The 22,043-nt window shown below is 46.0% G+C and overlaps 1 protein-coding gene across 2 annotated transcripts in view; it reads right to left on the bottom strand.

Moving 5' to 3' along the window:
• Positions 1-2,789: 2,789 nt before the first annotated feature.
• Positions 2,790-22,043, bottom strand: part of LOC119441295 (GATOR complex protein MIOS-like) — a 341,599-nt gene continuing 322,345 nt past the window's right edge. For both annotated transcript variants that reach the window (XM_037705922.2, XM_049661128.1), the window contains exons 26-27: positions 12,667-12,772; positions 2,790-3,134 (exon numbers count right to left, since the gene is read on the bottom strand). In XM_037705922.2, the coding sequence (XP_037561850.1) occupies positions 3,038-3,134; positions 12,667-12,772 (203 nt within the window). In that variant the 3' untranslated portion in view covers positions 2,790-3,037. The remainder of the gene's footprint in view (positions 3,135-12,666; positions 12,773-22,043) is intronic.

The raw sequence follows: 22,043 nt of genomic DNA on the forward strand, positions 1-22,043 counted from the left end.
GCGGTGGCCATGGTAGTTACACGAGGCGAACGATTTCTTGAGGTTTCTTGCAGGGGACCGGACTCGGGCGCTAGGCCTAGTAGGCAGCGACTGAACTGGTGGACCGGTGTTTCGATGCGCAATGGTGATTGCGGGCTCGATCGTTGGCTCCGTGAAGGGGTGCCAAGCATGAAGGATGGAGAATACCCAGCACCTCCACCAGTGTAACGACGTGGGATGGACGAGGACCCGGAGCAGCACCAACAAAGACACTTTATCAGTCGCCGAGAAAAACCAACGTCTTCATCGTCTCCACGCTTAACCTAAAAGCCCGCGCTACTTCAACCTTGTCCCCACTGGCACATACCCGCGGCAATATAGTTGTTCCAATATATACACATATATATCATGTCATAAGAAGCCAACAGACAATGACACCAAGGACAACATAGGGGAAATTACTTGTACTTACTAAATGAATGAAACAAATTATAAATAAATGAAAATGGATGAAAAAACAACTGGCCGCAGGTGGGGAACATTTGTCCTCGCATTACGCGTGCGATGCTCACCTCGTTGAGCTACCGCGGCGCAGTTTTCCTATCCACTTTCTGGGGTATTTATGTCTTACAACTAGAACTAACCCGCATTAAGCAGACGGAAAACACGTAATGCATACTGAAAAGATCCTCGACTGCTTTCTGAGGACATCCCTAGGACATGCTGAGGTAACCGCTGATGTATGAGTAATCAGTCTAGCGCAACGATTTAAAGATGCCCACACAATGACCGTATTGCTGAAAGCATGCCACCAAAAGTGGCTCTGCCATTCCTTAGTGCATCTCTGCATTTGATGCCACACAAATAAACCCTCTACTGTCATTTCTCTGCCAATGTTCCCCCCCCCTCTTGCAACATCTTTTTGGCAGCACAGTGTGGGCGAGTCACAGGTGAGCAGTTTGTCTACCTGACTACAATTTCCATTTTCATGATGTAGCCGGCTCCTACTCTGAAGCCATGTTGCATATCCTCCTGAGACCCAAACACAAGTATGGGACATAATCACTCTTCGGGTGTTTTGATTGTCAACTGTTATGTTATGAACTCGAAAAAACAATTTTCAAAATTTAAATACCATGGCTAGATGCCAAAAGCTTTGGTAAAAACTGCATTTCATTGCTTAAATGCCGAGATGAAGATGGAACTATGTGTGGTACATTGCCATGTTGTTGCCGCGTCCAGTATTTTCCTGTAATCTCACTGATTTCAAAACACACCTCAAGCTTGCTCTCGGCTGTCTGGGACGACACAGAGGTATAGATCAATTTAGTGTGAAATTTCTCGAAAGCGCACGACAAGAACATGAGTAAACCACTTCTCTACGGTTACACATGCACCATACTTCATACCCAGAATGAATATTTTGCGTAATCACTTCCGAGTAAATTTTTTTTTTTAAAGTTGAAGGTAATGTGCAATGTATTGTACAAAGGGTCTTAGGAGGATATCGTGTACAATTTGACATGGTTCTCAAAAAAGTTGTAGTTTTGCTAGAAAGGCACAGCATCGATTGCGATAGCAAATTAATAGACAGCTATACAAAGTAAGGATAGTAGTTTTATCGGCTGTATAAACTTGCAAACATTCGCTTACTAACTAAATTAACAAGCATGGTGTCAGCGTGCAGAGGCAAACATGAACACATCCCACTCGATGAGCGCGGACACTCACTGAGTGACCTTTGTGCTGTCTATCTCTTCAATGCAAACTGAGCGACGAGAATGCAGCACGCACAAAGGTATGAGCCGTCGAAGTGACTAGACTCTGCCCTCAACGCAGATCGCCTTCAAGATATGGCGCGAGCGGCCACGGCATGCAGTTGCCGCAAGAGTGCAACTTCGCCCTTTCCCTTCCCTCCCCCCGGAACCTAGCACGCTACGAAAGACGGCGCACTTCCTTCCTGCTTTCCTCCCTTGCACGTGCGAGATTGAGCCGCGATCGTCAGCTCCCCTCACACGCGTTCACTTGCACATACAGCATACGGAGCGGAGCGACGGTGTTATTGCACTTAGACTTTGTACAAAATATCACGGCGACGCCGACAGCCAAAATGCACCTGGAGTGTCCATACAATTGCTATCGCAATAAAAGATTTTTGTTATTCTTGAAATGAACCGATTGTAACTTAAAAGACTTTAGTTTTCTCTGCTGATTTCAAACCTGCAAGAAGGTAGGCGTGTAGACACGGACACAAATAGAGGGAAACGGAAAACACAAACACAATGCTGGCGTTAGTGTTGTCAATATACGCACGCCTACCTTTTTGTGACTTGAATCCCTAACAACTAGCTCAACTTTGTCATTAAAAAAAAATTTCGGACATCTGCTTTAGACAAGATATATAAAACGTTTAATTATACACTTATTGTGTTTCTTACGAAGCTTTTCACTAACACTGCTTTACGAAACACTGAAACAAAGTATGTGGCCAGACCGACAAACACACACACAGAGTGTTGCACTCTGTGCTTACCACTCACTCATTCCACCTTTTGCACTGTTTCCTTCAAAGAAGTGGCCTTGCCAACTAGCTCAGATTCAGACCTTAGTTGAAGTGTACCTTAGGGCCAAAGAGTCTCTCGTTCGTGATGCATTTTATTGTTCTCAACGCATTTCTATCATTTTCGATGCATTTTTATTGTTCTTAATCCACAGTTTTAATTATTTGTTGTACTATGAGGGAATTGGAGCTTTATATTTTAATTAATAGGTAGACAGGGCTCTGTTAAAGAACAAAAACTAGATGCAAATTTTGTGTCAGTACTCCTTTAATGGCAACCATAACATGTGTCACACGTGGCCCTGGTATTTAGAAACATGCCACAACTCAAAAGCTTTTTGAAAAGATCCTTGCCAATTACTGCCATGAGTTTGAGGAGCACGCCTTTATTCCAATGCCTTCAAACAGAGGCCGAGAGCAGCTCGTTATAAAATGAGGAGTTGAGAGGCAGTGCTCGCTGGGGTCGAGGTAAAGCAGACAAGCAGCGCACCACTGTCCTCAGTCACTGCGTATGGTACGGGCACTATGAACTGCAGCACTGTCCAGAGCCGAGCACTTGCAATTGCAGCCAGTCACAGGGCAGTCAGCATGGTCACTGCATGAAATTCAAGAGGCTGACATTACACAACAGGAAACAAAGTGGTCACAGAGCACCATATACAGAGCGGTCCGCTGTCGCAGTGAAAAAAGATGTTCCACGCTAGCTAAATCAATGGCCTGGCTCGACAAGGTTCACAGAGTGTGGTTGTAGGTGGTGCTGACAGTGTAAGACTGTTTTCTGGGCCATGAAATAAAACAATGCATGAAGTGTCTAAACCAGAGCTTGTCTCATGCAAGTTTAACTCTCATCCAAGGTAATTTCCGAGCAGTTGCCATAAATGACTATTTTGCCCTATACTCCGTCTGCATCATTGTGTTCCAACTTTGTCTGGCACAAAGTTTTTGAGTACTTTTTATTCTGTCAAAGAAAGGCAACAGAAAAAAGCTACTTCCCTCCAAAACCAGCTTGCTGTTTTTTAAACATTGGCTCATAGCTAATTTCTGTCAAAACATTGCCCATCTTTTTAATATGCTTCTGTTCACAGCTATCACTGTTCAGTGAAAGCATAGTGAAGCAAACTTTTGGCTGAACAACAGCTTTTCTGTCGTGCCCAACAAAAGGGCGAAAACTTTACCTGCTACATTGAAGATGTAGTTGACATTTGCCGTCGTATCAATCCAGATATGACCGAAGATGACAAGATCAAGAACATATTGAAAGGCATAGACGATGACGCCTTCTAAATGCTCTTGGCAAAGAATCCTCAGATGGTCAACAACCTCACAACACTTTTCCAGAGCTATGAGGAGCTACGCTAAACAACGGATTTCTACACGCCGAGCTCCCGCTCCGGACGTTGCACTTTCAGCTCTGAGTGACGGTGTCAGTGCTACTCCTTGCAGACCAAATCAAGCAACTTGTACGAGAAGAAGTGGCACGCCAACTCTCTCTTCTGCCAGCCAGTCAAGCGTCAGAGTCGTCCTTGTCTCCCGATCTCCGTCAGGTGATACAAGAACAAGTTGCTAACGCCGTAACACTTGCTCATCAACCGCCTCCTATGCCTGTTCCACTTACATACGCTGCTGTTATCACGAATCCAAGGCCCCCGTCTGCAGCTATTCAATCCAGGGGCGGTATTCTGTAAGAGTCTACCTCGTGGACTGTCCATTTCGGCTGTCGCTGATTGGCTGCTGCTTGACGTGCAGAAAGGAGACTGGCTGGCACCTTCCTGCATGTCAAGCAGCAGCCAATCAGTGACAGCCGAAATGGACAGTCCACTAGGTAGACTTACAGAATACTGCCCCAGACCTCCCAGCACCTTTCCCTCACCTCTGCAAGTAGCTGCAACATATGCACCTACAAGCAGCTACTGGCCGCCACAGCAGCCCGTGTGCTCACCTCGCAAATATCTCCCTCAGTCTCAGGCCGCTGTTCTCAATCCATGCCGCACCCATGACAACCTATCTGTTATTCATGTGGCCTACCTGGGTTGCCGCCGGTGCGAATGGTATCCTTTGGATTTTCTGAGGGCACCAAGCAACGGTTTCGACTCTCCGTTCCGTTCCGCTTCTGCCACTCAGCAATTTGAAGCCTCACCCCCTGCTTCCCAAACCTTCAATACCCGTCGGTCTCCGTCACCCCATCGGCGTTCTCTGTCTCGGCTTGTCCGCCGCCCTGAAGCTCTCCGAGAAGAAAACTAAGGAACGCAATTCCGGAGGCAAGAATTGCGATCTCAACGAACTCCTCAAGACCTAATTTTTTTCCTGTGAACATCCTTGAAGTTTATGCAGAAGACAGTGCCGTTCGTGTGCTTGTAGACACGGGAGTAGCAATATCAGTGATTTCGGACTAGCTTCGTCTTCAACTTTGAAAAGTCGTGATGAGATATTCTGCTGTTTCATTACGTACAGCACGCGCTGCACCGATTGAACCCTTAGGGAAGTGTACCGTGCATTTAGTTATAAGCAGCACTTTATACCGTGTTGAGTTCGTTATTCTGCCCCGCTGCTCCCATTCCATGATTTTAGGATGGGACTTTCTGTCATCTCATCATGCTGTTATAGATTGTGCCCGTGCTGAACTCATGCTGTCGCCATTCGGCAACAACGTTTTTGAAGATAATGATTGCGCTTCCGGTCATGTGTTCATCACCGCCGACACCGAGATTCCTCCATACTCTGCCACACTTGTACCCGTTTCCTGCGTTGAGTTTTCCGACTCCACAGTTCTTATCACGCCGTCTAAGCTTGTTGCTCGCCGTCATCCCTTCTTGCTTCCTTTTGCCCTCCTTGCCATTCGACAAGGTTCCAGTGCACTTTATGTCTTGAACCTGTTTCCTTGACCTGCTAGCCTGCTCCACGATGAGTGTCTTGGTTATGTTGACGAAATCGAACCAAGCTTCCTTTATGATGTACCTGATGACCCGGCTTCTCTTCAGGTTGACGCTATGGCCCTTCAAGTTTCTCCTCCCATGCCGCCGTGTGACCCAACATTTTCCCGGTGTATTGATCCCAACCTCACTCCAGGTCAGCACGCCCAGATCGTCGATCTCCTTGACCGCTTTCGCAAGTCATTCGACCTACAACAATCTCGCTTACGCCGTACTTCCACTGTTGTCCATCACATCGACACCGGCAACCATGCACCTTTACGCCACAGGCCGTATCGTGTATCCGCCACGGAGCGTAGCGTCATCGCTGAGCACGTTGGAGACATGCTCCGATGTGGTTTCATACAACCTTCGCACAGTCCCTGGGCTTCTCCTGTAGTGCTGGGCAAAAATAAAGATGGCACAATTCGCTTTTGCATGGACTACCGGCACCTCAATAAGATCACCCGCAAGGACGTTTATCCACTACTCTGTATTGACGACGCACTCGACTGCCTCCAAGGCACCGATTTCTTCTCATTTTTAGACTGACGATTCGGGTACTGGCAAGTGCCAGTGGCTGAGTCAGACCATCCAAAAACAGCCTTCATCACACCCGACGATTTATTTTAATTCACCATGATTCCATTTGGCCTGTGTAATGCGCCTGCCACATTTGAAAGAATGATGTACAACATCTTGTGCAGACTCAAATGGCAGATATGCCTGTGTTATCTGGACGACATCGTTATCTTTTCACCGGACTTTCCTTCCCACTTAATTCGACATGAACGCGTCCTCAAATGCATCGCCGATGCTGGCCTCCAGCTTAACTTGAAGAAGTGTCGCTTCGCCGCCTGGCAGCTGGTCATCCTCGGCCATGTCGTGTCGAAAGAAGGTGTACTCCCTGATCCGGCGAAACTACAAGCTGTTGCCCAGTTTCCACGACCAAAGACCTTGAAAGAACTGCTCTCTATCGCTGCCCATTTGACGTGATAACTAATCGCCATTTGCTGTGTTGGCTGTGGCTTAACGCACGTGCATGCACTACGCTTCAATTTAAGTTTTATTCTCCAGTACTTTATCAGTGTGCTAAAAATATTTGCTTGGCGTCATGTGTATCTTTCAGTGTTCGAAAGGCGTCATGTTTTGTAAGTTGATCTTGCACTGTTTATGGTATGTTCACTCGTTGCGGAGATGTTTTTCAAGAGATGTCTGTTGCCGTTATTCTGCCCTATTTTTGTGCGTGAAGGCGTAAGGCTATTGAATTGTTTAATTTCTAGTGGTCGAGTTTCTAGTGTTTCAATTTCATGTACTTGTGGATGAATCATGTTCTCTATAGTGCCTGCTTTGTGGACTTGCTTTGGCAAATTTTCCTGTTGCACTTCTACAATTGTCTCACTTTGTTTTCAAATCTGTTTTTGTGTTATGACCCACTCCTGCCTAAGGCCCCATGTGAGAGGTCGGCAGTACTCCTGAAAAAAATAAATAAAAGAACCATCCGGTCGTCTTGCTCGATGAGCGCTTCGACTGCAGGAGTACGACATTCAAGTGCTGTACCGTTCTGGCCGAAAACACTCAGGATGTGGATGCCTTGTCTCGTTCGCCACTGCTGCCACGGATATTCTTCTGGAGCAGAAGAAACACCTGTCGATTGTGTCAATGCTAAGTTTCTTGTCCACTCCATCGATACCCACTACCAATCGCGCACTACGTCGCCAAGCACATCAATTCTCCATTCGCGACGGGCTCTTGTACCATCGTAACTACCTCCCGGACGGCTGCAAATGGTTGCTTGTCATCCCTCGGCATCTACGTTCGGATATTTGTGCAGCGTTCCACGACGACCCTCAGTGCATGCATGCAGGTGTACTAAAGACATATGCGCGTCACGAAGCACTTTGGGAAGCAAGTGTTCGCGACTAGAACGATAGAGCAGCGAGCACCGAAAGAAGGTTTTTCTCTCTCGTTGTCGTTCTCCCTCTCATAGCCACATCCCCATTGCTCCTTAATTTACAGTACAGTATGATTAACTGTATACTTATCTGTTCCTGAGTTCGGTTAAATATTAGTAAACATTATTTTGTTCTGTGCGTCGCCTTTGCCTGCTCGTGAGAGGCTGCTCATGAACCCTTCCATTAACCATTTACAGTTACCATCTCAAATGTAGTTTTTGAAAGAACTAAGCTATTCCTTCATACCAGGCGACCGAGCGCACTTGCAGGAATCACAGAATAAACGTGCGCTGTCCATTAAAAGCACGTCTCACAGGATAAGCATGAAGATAACCAATTTATAGGTCCTCAACAAAGGACGAGTGTGGGTGCACAGTTGCACAAGCAGAGGCACAAGGCTCGATGGCTATGCTGACTCCCGATATCCTGTAGATCAAACTAAAAAAGAAACCACGCCACTTTCCACTAAAATTGCGATGAACTTTCCTTGCAACAAACCATGTTCTAATGCAGTGTAGTTGACTCCCGACACTGAGCCCTGTACTTGCATAACAATTAAATGCTACTATTATGTGTTGCACCAGTGATGTTTTCCTCACACCCACCCAAGTGCACGAATATGCTGTATGTGCAGCAGGCCAACCCAGCCTGCCAATTTTAATGCATACAGATCTGACTCAACCCATTGGCTACGAAATTCAGGGAAGCGCCAGGCACAACAACGGGGACCATATTGCCAGAGCCGCCACGTGGGAGGTACGGTTGACGCAGAGGTATTCACAGATGGCGTGACCAGCAATATATGGTAGACTAGCTTTAAAATGCTATCAATAGACAGTGCTACTCGTTCACTACAGCGAAGGTTATACTTAAAAAATTGTTAATAATTGCAGAAAATGGCAGTGGAAGTCTGTGTAACACCGATACAAGGCTCACGTAATGTTTTGTAGCCAATGGGTCAATTGAGCAAATATCATTACTATGAGCTGATGATTTTCAGTCTATGTGAGTATGGAGTTTGTGAACCCACAACATAGAGACCCAAATCCCTAAAATCTCCGCAAGTCTCCCAGTCAAAAAAACGTTCCTCAAACCAGTTGGAAATTTCCAATTGGAACCAATTGGATATTTCCAATTGTGTTTTGGGACACCCATTGGAAAAATCCAACAGGTCCAATTGGACCAATTGGTTTTTTTTAACACAATTGGACCCAATTGGTCTCTGACCTGGGCTCGCTGTGACCAACAATAAAAATGAAGGAAAGGAAAACAAAAGCCTAGATAGGCCTTAACCTTGATATGACATGGATATACTTGAAACTCCTGTCGAGAAGCATACTCATGCATGAACACACTACGGCAATTATCTTCATTGAAATATACCAACACTGACCACTTACTATGGGAGATGCATGTCAGGTGCTATATATGTGAGCAAAATTTGGTTGACCAAGTGGTGCCAGTGGTTCATGAGAAATTCGTAAAATTTCAAGATAGATTTATAACTTGACAGAAAGCTAAATACTTTTCTCCATTGATCACACCAATATACAAAGATCTTTTACTTTAAAACTAACAATATAATTGAGATATTATTATTATCAACTATTCTGCTGTTTCGTACGTGAGATTACTCAGTGACTTCCAATTGGGTCCAGTTGGACTAACTGGCATACCAAGCTCCAGTGATGTCTAGTTGGAACCAACTGGACTTCTCATGATGCCCAATTGGAACCAACTGAACTTCTCATGAAGCCCAATTGGAACTTGGGCCTCCAATGATGTCCAATTGGAACCAGTTGGGTCCCATTGAAAAATCCAACTGGACTCAATGGGTTTTTTTGACTGGGCTGTGATTTTGTGAACTACACCAAGTGTGAGCACTATTCTGTGATTTGGTGATTGAAGTAGTTTGAATGAGCCAGCCCAATTAAATATGAGAGAGAGTGCGTGAGTGCATGCAGCGTGTATAAGGGTACGATGGAGGGTGAGGGTTAGTGCACATGTTGAATACTGTAAAAACATGTATTGTGGCAGTAATGAAAGAACTTTATGCGCACAAGACGAGGACAGAGAAGAAGCTAAGAGACATGAGCGCAGACTTACAACAGTGCGTCTCGTGTGTCTTAGCCTCTTCTCTGTCCTCGTCTTGAGCGCATCAAGTTCTTTCATGTCTTACCAACATGCCCAAACAGTCACTTTAGCGTGGCAGTAAAGTTTTAACTAGCAGGCTAAAGGATCTTATGCACCCAAGTGCCTACACAATTTACTAGGCACATCTGCAAAATTTAATTCATTGACACAACTCATTTATTCATGCACCTTCCCTCAATGTTACTGGCACTAGTGGCCCCACTCATGGATACAAAGAGTTAGATTCATTCAGGAATATGATTATGTTCTCACTTAGTTTCCTGGACTCAAAAACAATGAGAATCGAACATGATTCAGACATATTAGAACTCATTCAGACTCACACAAGCTCAGCTTCAGTGGGTCTCATTCAGACTCACCTTGCCCACTTGACCTTACTCAGAATTGAACTGGCTCTAGTGCACCGTGGTGAAATGGGAAAGTTCACTGTCTGAGAGCTTCTTTGGCAGTAATGAAAGAACTTTATGCGCACAAGACGAGGACAGAGAAGAGGCTAAGACACATGAGCGCAGACTTACAACAGTGTGTCTCGTGTGTCCTATAGCCTCTTCTCTGTCCTCGTCTTGAGCGCATAAAGTTCTTTCATGTCTTACCAACATGCCCAAACAGTCACTTTAGCGTGGCAGTAAAGTTTTAACTAGCAGGCTAAAGGATCTTATGCACCCAAGTGCCTACACAATTTACTAGGCACATCTGCAAAATTTAATTCATTGACACAACTCATTTATTCATGCACCCTCCCTCAATGTTACTGGCACTAGTGGCCCCACTCATGGATACAAAGAGCTAGATTCATTCAGGAATATGATTATGTTCTCACTTAGTTTCCTGGACTCAAAAACAATGGGAATCGAACATGATTCAGACATATTAGAACTCATTCGGACTCACACAAGCTCAGCTTCAGTGTGTCTCATTCAGACTCACCTTGCCTACTTGACCTTACTCAGAATTGAACTGGCTCTGGTGCACCGTGGTGAAATGGGAAAGTTCACTGTCTGAGAGCTTCTTTGGCAGTAATGAAAGAACTTTATGCGCACAAGACGAGGACAGAGAAGAGGCTAAGACACATGAGCGCAGACTTACAACAGTGTGTCTCGTGTGTCTTAGCCTCTTCTCTGTCCTTGTCTTGAGCGCATAAAGTTCTTTCATGTCTTACCAACATGCCCAAACAGTCACTTTAGCGTGGCAGTAAAGTTTTAACTAGCAGGCTAAAGGATCTTATGCACCCAAGTGCCTACACAATTTACTAGGCGCATCCGCAAAATTTAATTCATTGACACAACTCATTTATTCATGCATCCTCCCTCAATGTTACTGGCACTAGTGGCCCCACTCATGGATACAAAGAGTTAGATTCATTCAGGAATCTGATTATGTTCACACTTAGTTTCCTGGACTCAAAAACAATGGGAATCGAACATGATTCAGACATATTAGAACTCATTCGGACTCACACAAGCTCAGCTTCAGTGTGTCTCATTCAGACTCACCTTGCCTACTTGACCTTACTCAGAATTGAACTGGCTCTGGTGCACCGTGGTGAAATGGGAAAGTTCACTGTCTGAGAGCTTCTTTGGCAGTAATGAAAGAACTTTATGCGCACAAGACGAGGACAGAGAAGAGGCTAAGACACATGAGCGCAGACTTACAAAAGTGTGTCTCGTGTGTCTTAGCCTCTTCTCTGTCCTTGTCTTGAGCGCATAAAGTTCTTTCATGTCTTACCAACATGCCCAAACAGTCACTTTAGCGTGGCAGTAAAGTTTTAACTAGCAGGCTAAAGGATCTTATGCACCCAAGTGCCTACACAATTTACTAGGCACATCTGCAAAATTTAATTCATTGACACAACTCATTTATTCATGCACCCTCCCTCAATGTTACTGGCACTAGTGGCCCCACTCATGGATACAAAGAGCTAGATTCATTCAGGAATATGATTATGTTCTCACTTAGTTTCCTGGACTCAAAAACAATGGGAATCGAACATGATTCAGACATATTAGAACTCATTCGGACTCACACAAGCTCAGCTTCAGTGTGTCTCATTCAGACTCACCTTGCCTACTTGACCTTACTCAGAATTGAACTGGCTCTGGTGCACCGTGGTGAAATGGGAAAGTTCACTGTCTGAGAGCTTCTTTGGCAGTAATGAAAGAACTTTATGCGCACAAGACGAGGACAGAGAAGAGGCTAAGACACATGAGCGCAGACTTACAACAGTGTGTCTCGTGTGTCTTAGCCTCTTCTCTGTCCTTGTCTTGAGCGCATAAAGTTCTTTCATGTCTTACCAACATGCCCAAACAGTCACTTTAGCGTGGCAGTAAAGTTTTAACTAGCAGGCTAAAGGATCTTATGCACCCAAGTGCCTACACAATTTACTAGGCGCATCCGCAAAATTTAATTCATTGACACAACTCATTTATTCATGCATCCTCCCTCAATGTTACTGGCACTAGTGGCCCCACTCATGGATACAAAGAGTTAGATTCATTCAGGAATCTGATTATGTTCACACTTAGTTTCCTGGACTCAAAAACAATGGGAATCGAACATGATTCAGACATATTAGAACTCATTCGGACTCACACAAGCTCAGCTTCAGTGGGTCTCATTCAGACTCACCTTGCCCACTTGACCTTACTCAGAATTGAACTGGTTCTGGTGCACCGTGGTGAAATGGGAAAGTTCACTGTCTGAGAGCTTCTTTGGCAGTAATGAAAGAACTTTATGCGCACAAGACGAGGACAGAGAAGAGGCTAAGACACATGAGCGCAGACTTACAAAAGTGTGTCTCGTGTGTCTTAGCCTCTTCTCTGTCCTCGTCTTGAGCGCATAAAGTTCTTTAATGTCTTACCAACATGCCCTAACAGTCACTTTAGCGTTACTTTCCCATTTCACCACGGTGCACCAGAGCCAGTTCAATTCTGAGTAAGGTCAAGTGGGCAAGGTGAGTCTGAATGAGACCCACTGAAGCTGAGCTTGTGCGAGTCCGAATGAGTTCTAATATGTCTGAATCATGTTCGATTCCCAATGTATGACAATGGCAGCTTACCGATTAAAACTTACAAAGCTGCAGCGCATAGTCTCAATTTTTCGCATATCTCACCGGAACCAGTCAATGAGATGCACCGCATGTCCTCCATGGCGGCAGCTCTGGCACCAGGTGAACCAGGTGGAAAATTCGGCCAACTTGCCACTCTCGTCCCCTTGCTCTGCAGAAATATTTTGGAGAGATTCTGGCAAGAAATATTTGCACTACAAAATCGATGCAAAAATGGCTGTGCATTGCAATGAGGCTGTTATTACTGTTCCTGCTTGTAAAGTACGGTTAAACCTCGATATAACGAAATTCTAGATATAATGAAGCAGCTAACTTTTATAACTTCTTGACCACAGAACATCATGTATTTAGTACCTCAATATAACAAAGTGTGCTTACATATACTTTTAATCTAACGAAATTCTATTGCCACTGCGAAGGAAAACTGAGACAGTAAATGGATACTTCCGCAGATGCAGACAGTCAAATGGTTGAATTACAAGCAACAAAGCGGAATGCGCACCTCTCAAATCACATGTCATGTGCAACCAAGTGCGACCGCCGAAGCAGAGCAGCATCATGCTCCATATGAAGTGCACTAAAGGCCCAACCACTGGCACGCGTCAGTACTCGTGGTCACGCGTCAAAAGTGTGGGTCACAAACAGGCTGACACGTCGCTACACACAGAGATTTGGCCTACTACCAATGTTAGAATATCGTGCGATGCATCGCTGCCGTCCACCAATCGGAGGCTGCGACGCCTCAGCTGCTATGTTTGATGGCCACCAATGCGAAAGCATGGACATCAATGATAGTCAGAGTTCTTTGGATGCATGACGCGCGTGACAGTGTTTCTGAAAGACAGTGTTGTGATACTAGGCCGACAACGACACAACTGATGACCGTGGGTGCAGAAGGATTGAAAAGCGGGTGAGTTGGAACCTATCCATTCTTGGGCAGCGCACATAAAAAAGAAACAGACGAGCGCGCTGCCCAAGAATAGAGCGCGAGTAATGGCAGTGCAACGACAATTCGTGTCAAGTTCGAACGACACTGACAAATCCAATCTGCCAACTGTCATTACACTGGTCTCAATGCGATATCTGCTAAATATCACACCAAATCATGATTGCCACACAGTGCTGCCAATCCTAAGGAAGTTTCCCTAGATCTAGGAATTTAGGGTCTTGTTTAGAAAAAATGTTTTATACCTAGGGAAAGTTTGTGAAGGAAAGAAAAACTGTTGTACTGCAATAACTTGCACTGCTTAAAGCGAAGAGCTGGACTAGTTGGAAAATTGACACTTCATGCATTTCCAGTGCTTTGAAGAAATAGGAAAAATTAAGAGAAGAAAAAAGATGCAAGTACAGGTAGGACGTTAGGCATGTGGCGCCCTACCTGTCCTTGCATCTTTCCTCTTCTTTTAAGGTTTCCTATTTCTTTAATGTGCTGTAAATGCGTGAAAGTTGTACTGCAACATATTTTAAGCTTGAGCAAAGCGACTCCATTAGTTAAACTTATAAAAACAAGCTTGGCAAAAAATTTAAGCAATATTTTTGCAGTCTGCATAGAAAACAAGTTATTCCTATGAAAAGTATATTGGCAAAGTGAACAACCGTATCCTAAAAAAACTTGGGGAAATCTATGGAACTTCTTTATCTGATTTAGGGGCAAACTGTGCTCGTTGTATGTATACTTTTTGTGCTTGAAACAAATGGAAACATTTTTTCGAAGTAAAAATTCAGCATAATCAGCACTTGCCTACCGCCGCTGTTGTTTACATTGAGCGTTCGTTGAGTTCGTAACCGGGGAGCGAAAGAGCCCAGCTGAGGAACTCTGTGGACTTGGCGGCACCGACAAGAGGCCCATGCTCATCCTCACATTTTTCCTGGTGCAGGTTTCGTTCCTCGCTGCCAGCACGGCTGAGAATGCTTCTCTGGATGAGACCAGGCCGATGACAGCAGCGATACGGACACCAAGTGAACAACCAGCTTGGCCAATGATAATTAACAGCGCATGCCAGCAGCACAGCTATTGCGTCACAGATGTGATCACGCCACATGAAGCTACTGGACTCAGCTACATAAACCCAGCTCGAGCGACAGGACCCTTCAGTGGACTTGGTGGCACCGACAAGAGGCCCATGCTCATCCTTACATTTTTCGTGGTGCACGTTGGTGCTAAAGTGTCTGTTTACGCCATAACAGATGATGACGTAACTCTGTTGGTGCTGCCAAGTCCACATTTCTTGATTGTTATGTTTTGAAAATGCTACAATGTAGCGAAACTGCTCTTACTAACATTCGGCGATGTCGAACTAAATCAGGACCCCACTCAGACTCCGACTCTGATACTCACTCTAGCAATGAAATTTTGAAAAACATCCTTAAGAAGCAGACCAAAACAAACAAAACGTTAAAAGAACTGGTCTGCAACATGAGAAAGGTAGAAGCGACTGTTGAAAGTTTGGAAACTAGACTAACATCAATTGAAGATGACATGGCGCGGTTGAGAAATTATGAGGAAACAAAAGCCCAATGGGAAAAAACTCGCGGCAATACGCAAAAACAAATTGAGGAACTAACCATCAAGCTTGATGACTTAGAAAACAGGAGTCGATGCAACAACTTAGTTATTTACGGTGTGGCTGAGGAACCAGACGAGGATGCGAAATCACTTGAACACACAGTGAAACATAATATTTTTAAGGAGATACTCGGCCCTGAAGTAAAACCCCTCAAAAGGATCTGCAGGGTAAGCACCCGAAGTAGCGACCGAAAGCGGCCGGTCGTTGTCCGACTCTTCGACTTTACCGAAAAAACAAAATTCGCTCCAATTGTTTAAAACTTAGACATATCGTTTTCTATTGCCGAGGACTTCTCTAAAAGAGTTAGAGAACTAAGAGCTCGATTATGGCAGTCTTCCACAAACGACAGAGCAAAAGGTGCAAAAGTAAAGCTAGGATTTGACAAACTGAAAGTTGGCGGGAAACTATTTACTTGGGGCCCGATAAAAAATGCCAGGACTGAAATAAAGCAAGGTGTCCATTCCTCCCGGAGGGACCCTACCACTTCATTCATGCGCAGAGGCCGTAATAAATATAACGCAAACTGACAACACACGAAAAAAATCAGAGTTCTTTCCTTGAATGCACGAAGTATAGTAAACAAATTTGGTCAACTAGAACATTTGATCCTGTCGTACCAACCTCACGTATTAGTAATAACTGAACCATGGCTGCATCCAGGGGTCTTGGATTAAGAAATAATGCCCTCATCATAAAGGTTCTTTCATAGAGATAGGGGATCAAGAGTTGGAGGGGTAGCAGTAGCAATTAAAACCAATTTGAAATGTTCAGTGTTAGATAATATCCCGGACCACGAAAGCGTGTGGTGCAAGATTACGTATTGTGATAAGTACATAATCTTGGGAGGCGTGTACAGACCGCCGACCGCCGAAGCTCTGCCTGCGCTGGCTCTACGTCATGTTGTGACGTACGTTGTCGTCTATTTCCGGTCGTCTTGGAGCCAGCGCGCAAAGGCTCACCAACCTCTCCGCTAGCCGCCCGGCCGTCGATCCCCAGTGAGAGCGATCAAGCAGCGTGCGTTGCGAGCGTTCTGTAACAGCGCCGAGTGTGTCCAGTATTCCGGTAACCACAGGCGAGCTGGGTGTTTTGACGGATAGCCAGAGGCGTAAACTAAAGCCCCTTCATACCGCTGTGATGAAGGAGCTTTGTAGACGTACGTGAGTGGCCTGATCGGCATGCGCGGTCCAGCCATCTGGTGGTGCAGAGCTTAACCAGCCAAAAACAGAGCTAATATTCCTGTAACCAAGTGTAATAAATTCTAAACATGACAACGTGCTCAAGATTATGCTCCTGCCAAAAATTTGAGCCAGCAGCAAAGTAGAAAAAAAAAAACTTGGTTACTGCTATATTAGCTGTGTGTTTGGTTGAGCTTTGTGCCGCCAGGTGGCTGCACCGTGCAAGCAGTTCACGTTTGCCCCTCCGTTCATCACGTAAAACGTGGTAAAACGGCCAGTCCACTTGCGCTTGCGTTTACTTGAATACCGGGCACGCTAAACTCTATTGTGGCAAACCTTCGACATGAAGCGACGGCCACAAACGCGTAGATGCTGGCGCCGTTTGGATTGGTTTGGATACCGTAAGTCCGATGCGCTGCAGCCACTCCGCTCATCTGCTGACTTGCAGCGGGGCACGATGTCGCAGTGGCGGACAATGTCGCAGCTTGACATGTCACAGATCGCTACGTTTGTAGCCCACAATGCAACAAGGGCGAACCGTGGTGTTTGCAAAAAGAAAGAATAAGACCAACACTGACCGCGCAGCTCTCGTCAACACGGAGCACGTTGTAACACAAGCAGACGACAATTGCTGTGGGCCGGAAGTGCTTTTTGTGTAGTGATACATGTCCTTCTGCATTCTTTTTCTGTTACTTTCTTTTTATAGAAACAAATTAACTAACATCTAAACTATTACGAAGAACATTTGTTCACCATAATGTTGGAAAAATTATCGATGATGCGCCCTGGGCAGCCAATCGGATAGCTGGCCCAGTGACGTATTCTGGGCAAATCGCGTCATCTGGCCACAAAAATCAGCCGCTTGGCGTGCTGCAATCGTTAGCGATGTACATTTTTAAAACCTTATAATAAATTACACGCTTTACATGAAGCGCTTAGATGCGCCAATTAATGATCAGAAGGACCTACTCTAACGACTCAGTACGTTTGTACAAAATCGTCAAAATCGTTTCAGGGTCCCTTTAATATCACATCAAACCTTAACGGGGAACCTCACATCTCCTCCATATGTCAGACCGCCGAAGGCAAACTGTCCTTCTTAAGAAGGAAGCTGCGCAATACTCTGCCACATGTCAAATTAAATGCCCATAAAAAACTTATTAGACCATCATAAGAATATGCTGATTTCATCTGGAGCCCTTATCAAAAACACCTAATTGATAAAGTAGAGCGCATACAAAAACTGGCAGTCAGATTCATATATTCTGATTATTCAAGGCAATCCAGTCTCTGAACTATTATCGAAAGCAAATTTAGAACTACTTGCACAACGAAGAATAGTTCCAAAGCTTAAATTCATCTAACCTTTGTACGATGGCCACTTCAAAAATCCACGGTCACGTTACTTACTTCATCTGTTTTTACTCTCATCAAGAACTGACCCCAGTAAGGTAATTCACCAACCTGCAAGCCGCATTAATACACATAAATATTCACTGTTCCCCTCTGCAATCTCTTATTGGAATGATTTGCCTAACAGTGCTGTGTGTTGTAATACTGTGGAATCTTTTGTAATCAAAGTTAAAACCATTCACTTTTGTTCATGATTGTTGTTGCTTTACTTTTGTAACCACTCCTGCAAGGGCCGTCAGAGCCTGCAGTATGTCCAAATAAAAAAGAAGGAAATAAATTTCAGTTCTTTTTGCACTGCAGCAATTTGACATATGGCACTCCTGACTTCGTGTGGTGTCGTGAACCGTGCGGAACATCGTGTGGTGAACTGTGGCGCGTTTTGTGTGTGGTTAATGTGGCCTCAGGTGACTGAAGGTTAACTGCCTACCTCTGCGCTGTTTTCAGCTGCAAAACTAACTAGGGTTGTGTGAATACCGAATAGTAGATTTCGAATTGAATATCGAATCAAATCAAGAAAAAAAAGCCAAGTATGAAATATCAGAAATATTTATCACATCTATTGCCTACAAATTTCGGGCAAAAAAACATTGTGATACACGTGCTTGGGAGTCTCCTAGCATTGCATAAGAATGTAGCAAGCAATCAGTAATTTGGGTACATAAAAATCAAGATACAGTTAAACCTGGATATAACGAAATTGACAAATTCCCGAGAAACTTCGTTATAAAGAGGATTTCGTTATATGCAGGTTCGGCACGAAAATTCGAAAAATAAACGTTTACCGTATTTACTCGATTTTAACGCGCCTTCAATTGTAACGCGCACCCGTTTTTTTTTTTTTTTTTTCGTTTTCGTCGAAGCACTCATCCTCGGAATGTCACACCAGGTACCGGATGCGTGGACGCGTGTCGTTTCGCACAAGCGCGAGGCATCGGAAACGATGAGCGAGCGTCACGATGGCGTCGTAGCGTCGTATAGTGTTACAGTAGAACCTCGCTGTTAAGTTCCCGGGGGCTGCGTTTTCCCGGCTCTTACGTCGTTTTCGACCGGTCCCGGACAGCTCCCATAGAACTCAATGCGTCATGCAGCGGGCGGCAAATTGCCGCGTGTCAGCGCGCCTTGCCGCGAGGCCACCGTGGCACGCGCGTCTCGCCGCGCGGCAGCGCGATAAGATCTCCCGCGCTCTCCGAACGGGCGAGCAACACCGCGAGCGCTCGTTTCATGCGAGAGACGACGATCGTCGATTCAAAACCCGGCGCGGACCGGCGGCGTTCCGGTTGTGATGGCTCCGTGACGTCACCCTCGTCGCTCTTGATTGGTTCTTCATCTCGCGGCACGCGGCATTTGCCGCAGAACCCATTTCGCGCGGGACGCCGCAAGACCCCCGATTCCTGCCGCTTTTGCCGCGCGTTTCTGACGCGCGTTTTTGCTGCGTGTTTTTGCCGCTAGCGTGGATAACGCAGTCGCCGCGCGCCGTATGCTGTATGTGCGAGTGAAAACGTGGGAGGGGAGCCGACGACCGCGTCTAAATCTCGCGCGCGCAAGAAAAGCAGTGAGGAAGCGCGCCTTCTTCCGTTGCGCTCGAGGCAGCGGCGAGGGAGCGAAGGGGGAGGGATAGCGGGGCGGCGCGCTGTCGCGCAGGCCGTATCTTGAAAGCGATCTGCGTTGGGGCAGAGTCTAGCAGTGTAGGTGCGTCGGCGGCTCGTAGCTTTCTGCGTGCTGTGTGTTCTCGGCGCTCAGTTTGCGTTGAAGCGATAGACAACAGCACGAAGGTCACTTCGGTCGCTTCTCCAGCGGCGCTTCCACACGCCGGCAACGTTTGACCGGGCGTGTCCGCGCTCATCGAGTCCGATGTGCCACAGCGTGTACCAGCGCGTCGGCAACATCAGCTGGAAAAGGAGAGAGTGCCGGCTTGGCGGGCTAGGCCAGCTGCAGCAAGCGGCACGATCAGATTTGAATGGAGGGAGGGGGAAAGGTCACGCCCGCGGCGGCAAGATCGCCGGGTCGAGGGATGCAGGGCCGCCTCGCACACGTGCGCTCGCTTCGCATTCCATCGCGGCGGAGAAGGTGCTTCCGGTTGCTGCTCGCGCAGAAATGACAAAATTTGGGGCGAAATCTCTAGGTGGTCGGAGGGCGAAATTCGTTATATCGAGGGGGTCTCCCGCTGCCACTTCGTTACGTAGAGGTCTCAAATACATGTGCTTCTATGGAGAAACGGCGGGGAATCGAAAAACTTCGTTATATGCAGGAATTCGTTATATGGAGGTTCGTTATAAGCAGGTTTAACTGTAATGCATCCAGAGCTGTCTCTAACTCAATGCGCTTACTGCTCAAGCTCCTGCTATTTACATGAAAAATATACAAATGACCATTAGGCTTATAAAAACGAGAGTGCCTAGCAGAGTTGAAGGCACAGCTGTTATGATAATTTATGTTAAATGATTCGGCCATCAATGAAAAAAATGTGGTTGATCCCTCTTATAGAGGAATCGGTATAGAACACGAAAGTGAAACGTGTCTTCACAGAAGTAGTGTAATGTTTATTGCACATTGATATATAATGTCTATTGGTGTTTTGTGGCTAAAGCGCCCTTAGGCGTTGATGCACCCACGCTGACGCCTGGTGGCACGTCTCCTCCATCACGACTACCAACGTCGATGACCATGAGCAACCGTCGTGCATATGGAAGCTGCACTACGCTGCACACGCTAGCACAACGCGAAAGACGAAGCACGTAACTGACACACTAATACAACGCGCAAGACAAAGCACGTAACTGAATCGTCACCGAGTCAAATCAGCGCGTACAGCGCGTCGTAATTGCAGCCTCCGCGATCAACTTCAGAAACATTTTCAGAGCTAATTGCGGAGGCCACGCTCCGCTGTGCTGAGTACGGTGAACGCCACCTAGGTGGCGTTGGTAGTGCTTCTTGATGGCAGCGTCCCTTCGAATGCTGGCATCGAGGCGTCGTAGTGCTGAGACCACCGAAGCGTTCACTGTCGGTGCGCGTTAGTAGACAGTTTTAGCAGAGCGTTCACGGCCCGCTCCGCTCAGACCGTCGTGTCCGAACGATTCGCGCAGAGCCGCTCAGCGGAACGCTAGCGGGAACGCTAATGCGCGTGCGCACAACGCTCATATCGGCAGCGGAACGAAGAACGCTGCCCACGGTACGCTACAAAGCCATTTGAGCGGAGCGTTAGGATGCGTCTACAGGTTGCTTTGCCGTTTTACAGCCGCGCTGAGCGCGCATGGCCGGCGTCTCTGGCAGACGCGCTTGTCAAACAAGCCAAATCAACGCAGTTCATGCAGCCAGCGGTGTGCGTGAAACGTTAGCGGAGCGGAGCGTAAGCAACGCTCTGCTAAAACTGTCTAGTGTCATAATGCAGTACTTCTCTTTTCTGCTCGTAGGCGGCGGCACCGCCCCGAGCAAGAGCGCGGGTATACGGAGGAGTGTTAGATATATAAGGCGCGTCTGTGTAGCTGTCTGCAAATGCGTTTGTGGCGCAATGGGTTAAACGCTCGGCGATCTATCGTCGCGGACCGAGAGGTCGTGGGTTCGATTTCCAAATTTTGCATGTTTGTGGAACTTTTTCTTCTGGTTTCTTTCTTTGTATTATGTTCTATGACGTATTTCCGTGACGGAAATACGTCAGTGAAGTCTTGGTGGACCCCGGCATAAAACACTTTCGTGTTTAAAAAAAAGAATATTAAAGAAAAAAGAACACCCGTTTAAAACGAGTCACAAACTCACTAAAGCTTATTGAAATCGGCTTTGCATTCAATGCGGATTGCTCGATTGCCATTTGCCTTGAAAACAACTTTCCTTCTTTGTGCCAAACATACTGATAGTGTTTTTCTTGTGCTCTAGACCTCAACAACCATAAAAACTTCTTATTTTCTGCTGTCAGATTGTCAAGGAGGTAGACATCAGATTTACTACATTTCAAGTAGCCCTTCTTCCCCATCCATTCGTCCCTATGACACGTGACAGAAAGCAAACGAGCAGCGCTGGTTCTTTGCCTGGTTTAGCCGGAAGCCTATGCAAGCAGTCTATTTCTGCTCGTGTGGGCACAGCAAGGTTCAACTGAATGGCTAGGTTATTTCGTTTATCGAGCAGGTGTTCGTTTTGACTTTGTGTCAGACCATGAATTTCTAAATTTTGGCGCCGACTGTATTGCTCCAAGTAGTTAACCTATTGTCGCAGTTTCTGAATTTCCCAAGTGTCATAGCCTGTTTCAGCTTTTTTCACTCATTTCTTTAGAGCA

This window comes from Dermacentor silvarum, chromosome 2, assembly GCF_013339745.2.
Source record: "Dermacentor silvarum isolate Dsil-2018 chromosome 2, BIME_Dsil_1.4, whole genome shotgun sequence".
Taxonomy (NCBI): Eukaryota; Metazoa; Arthropoda; class Arachnida; order Ixodida; family Ixodidae; genus Dermacentor; species Dermacentor silvarum.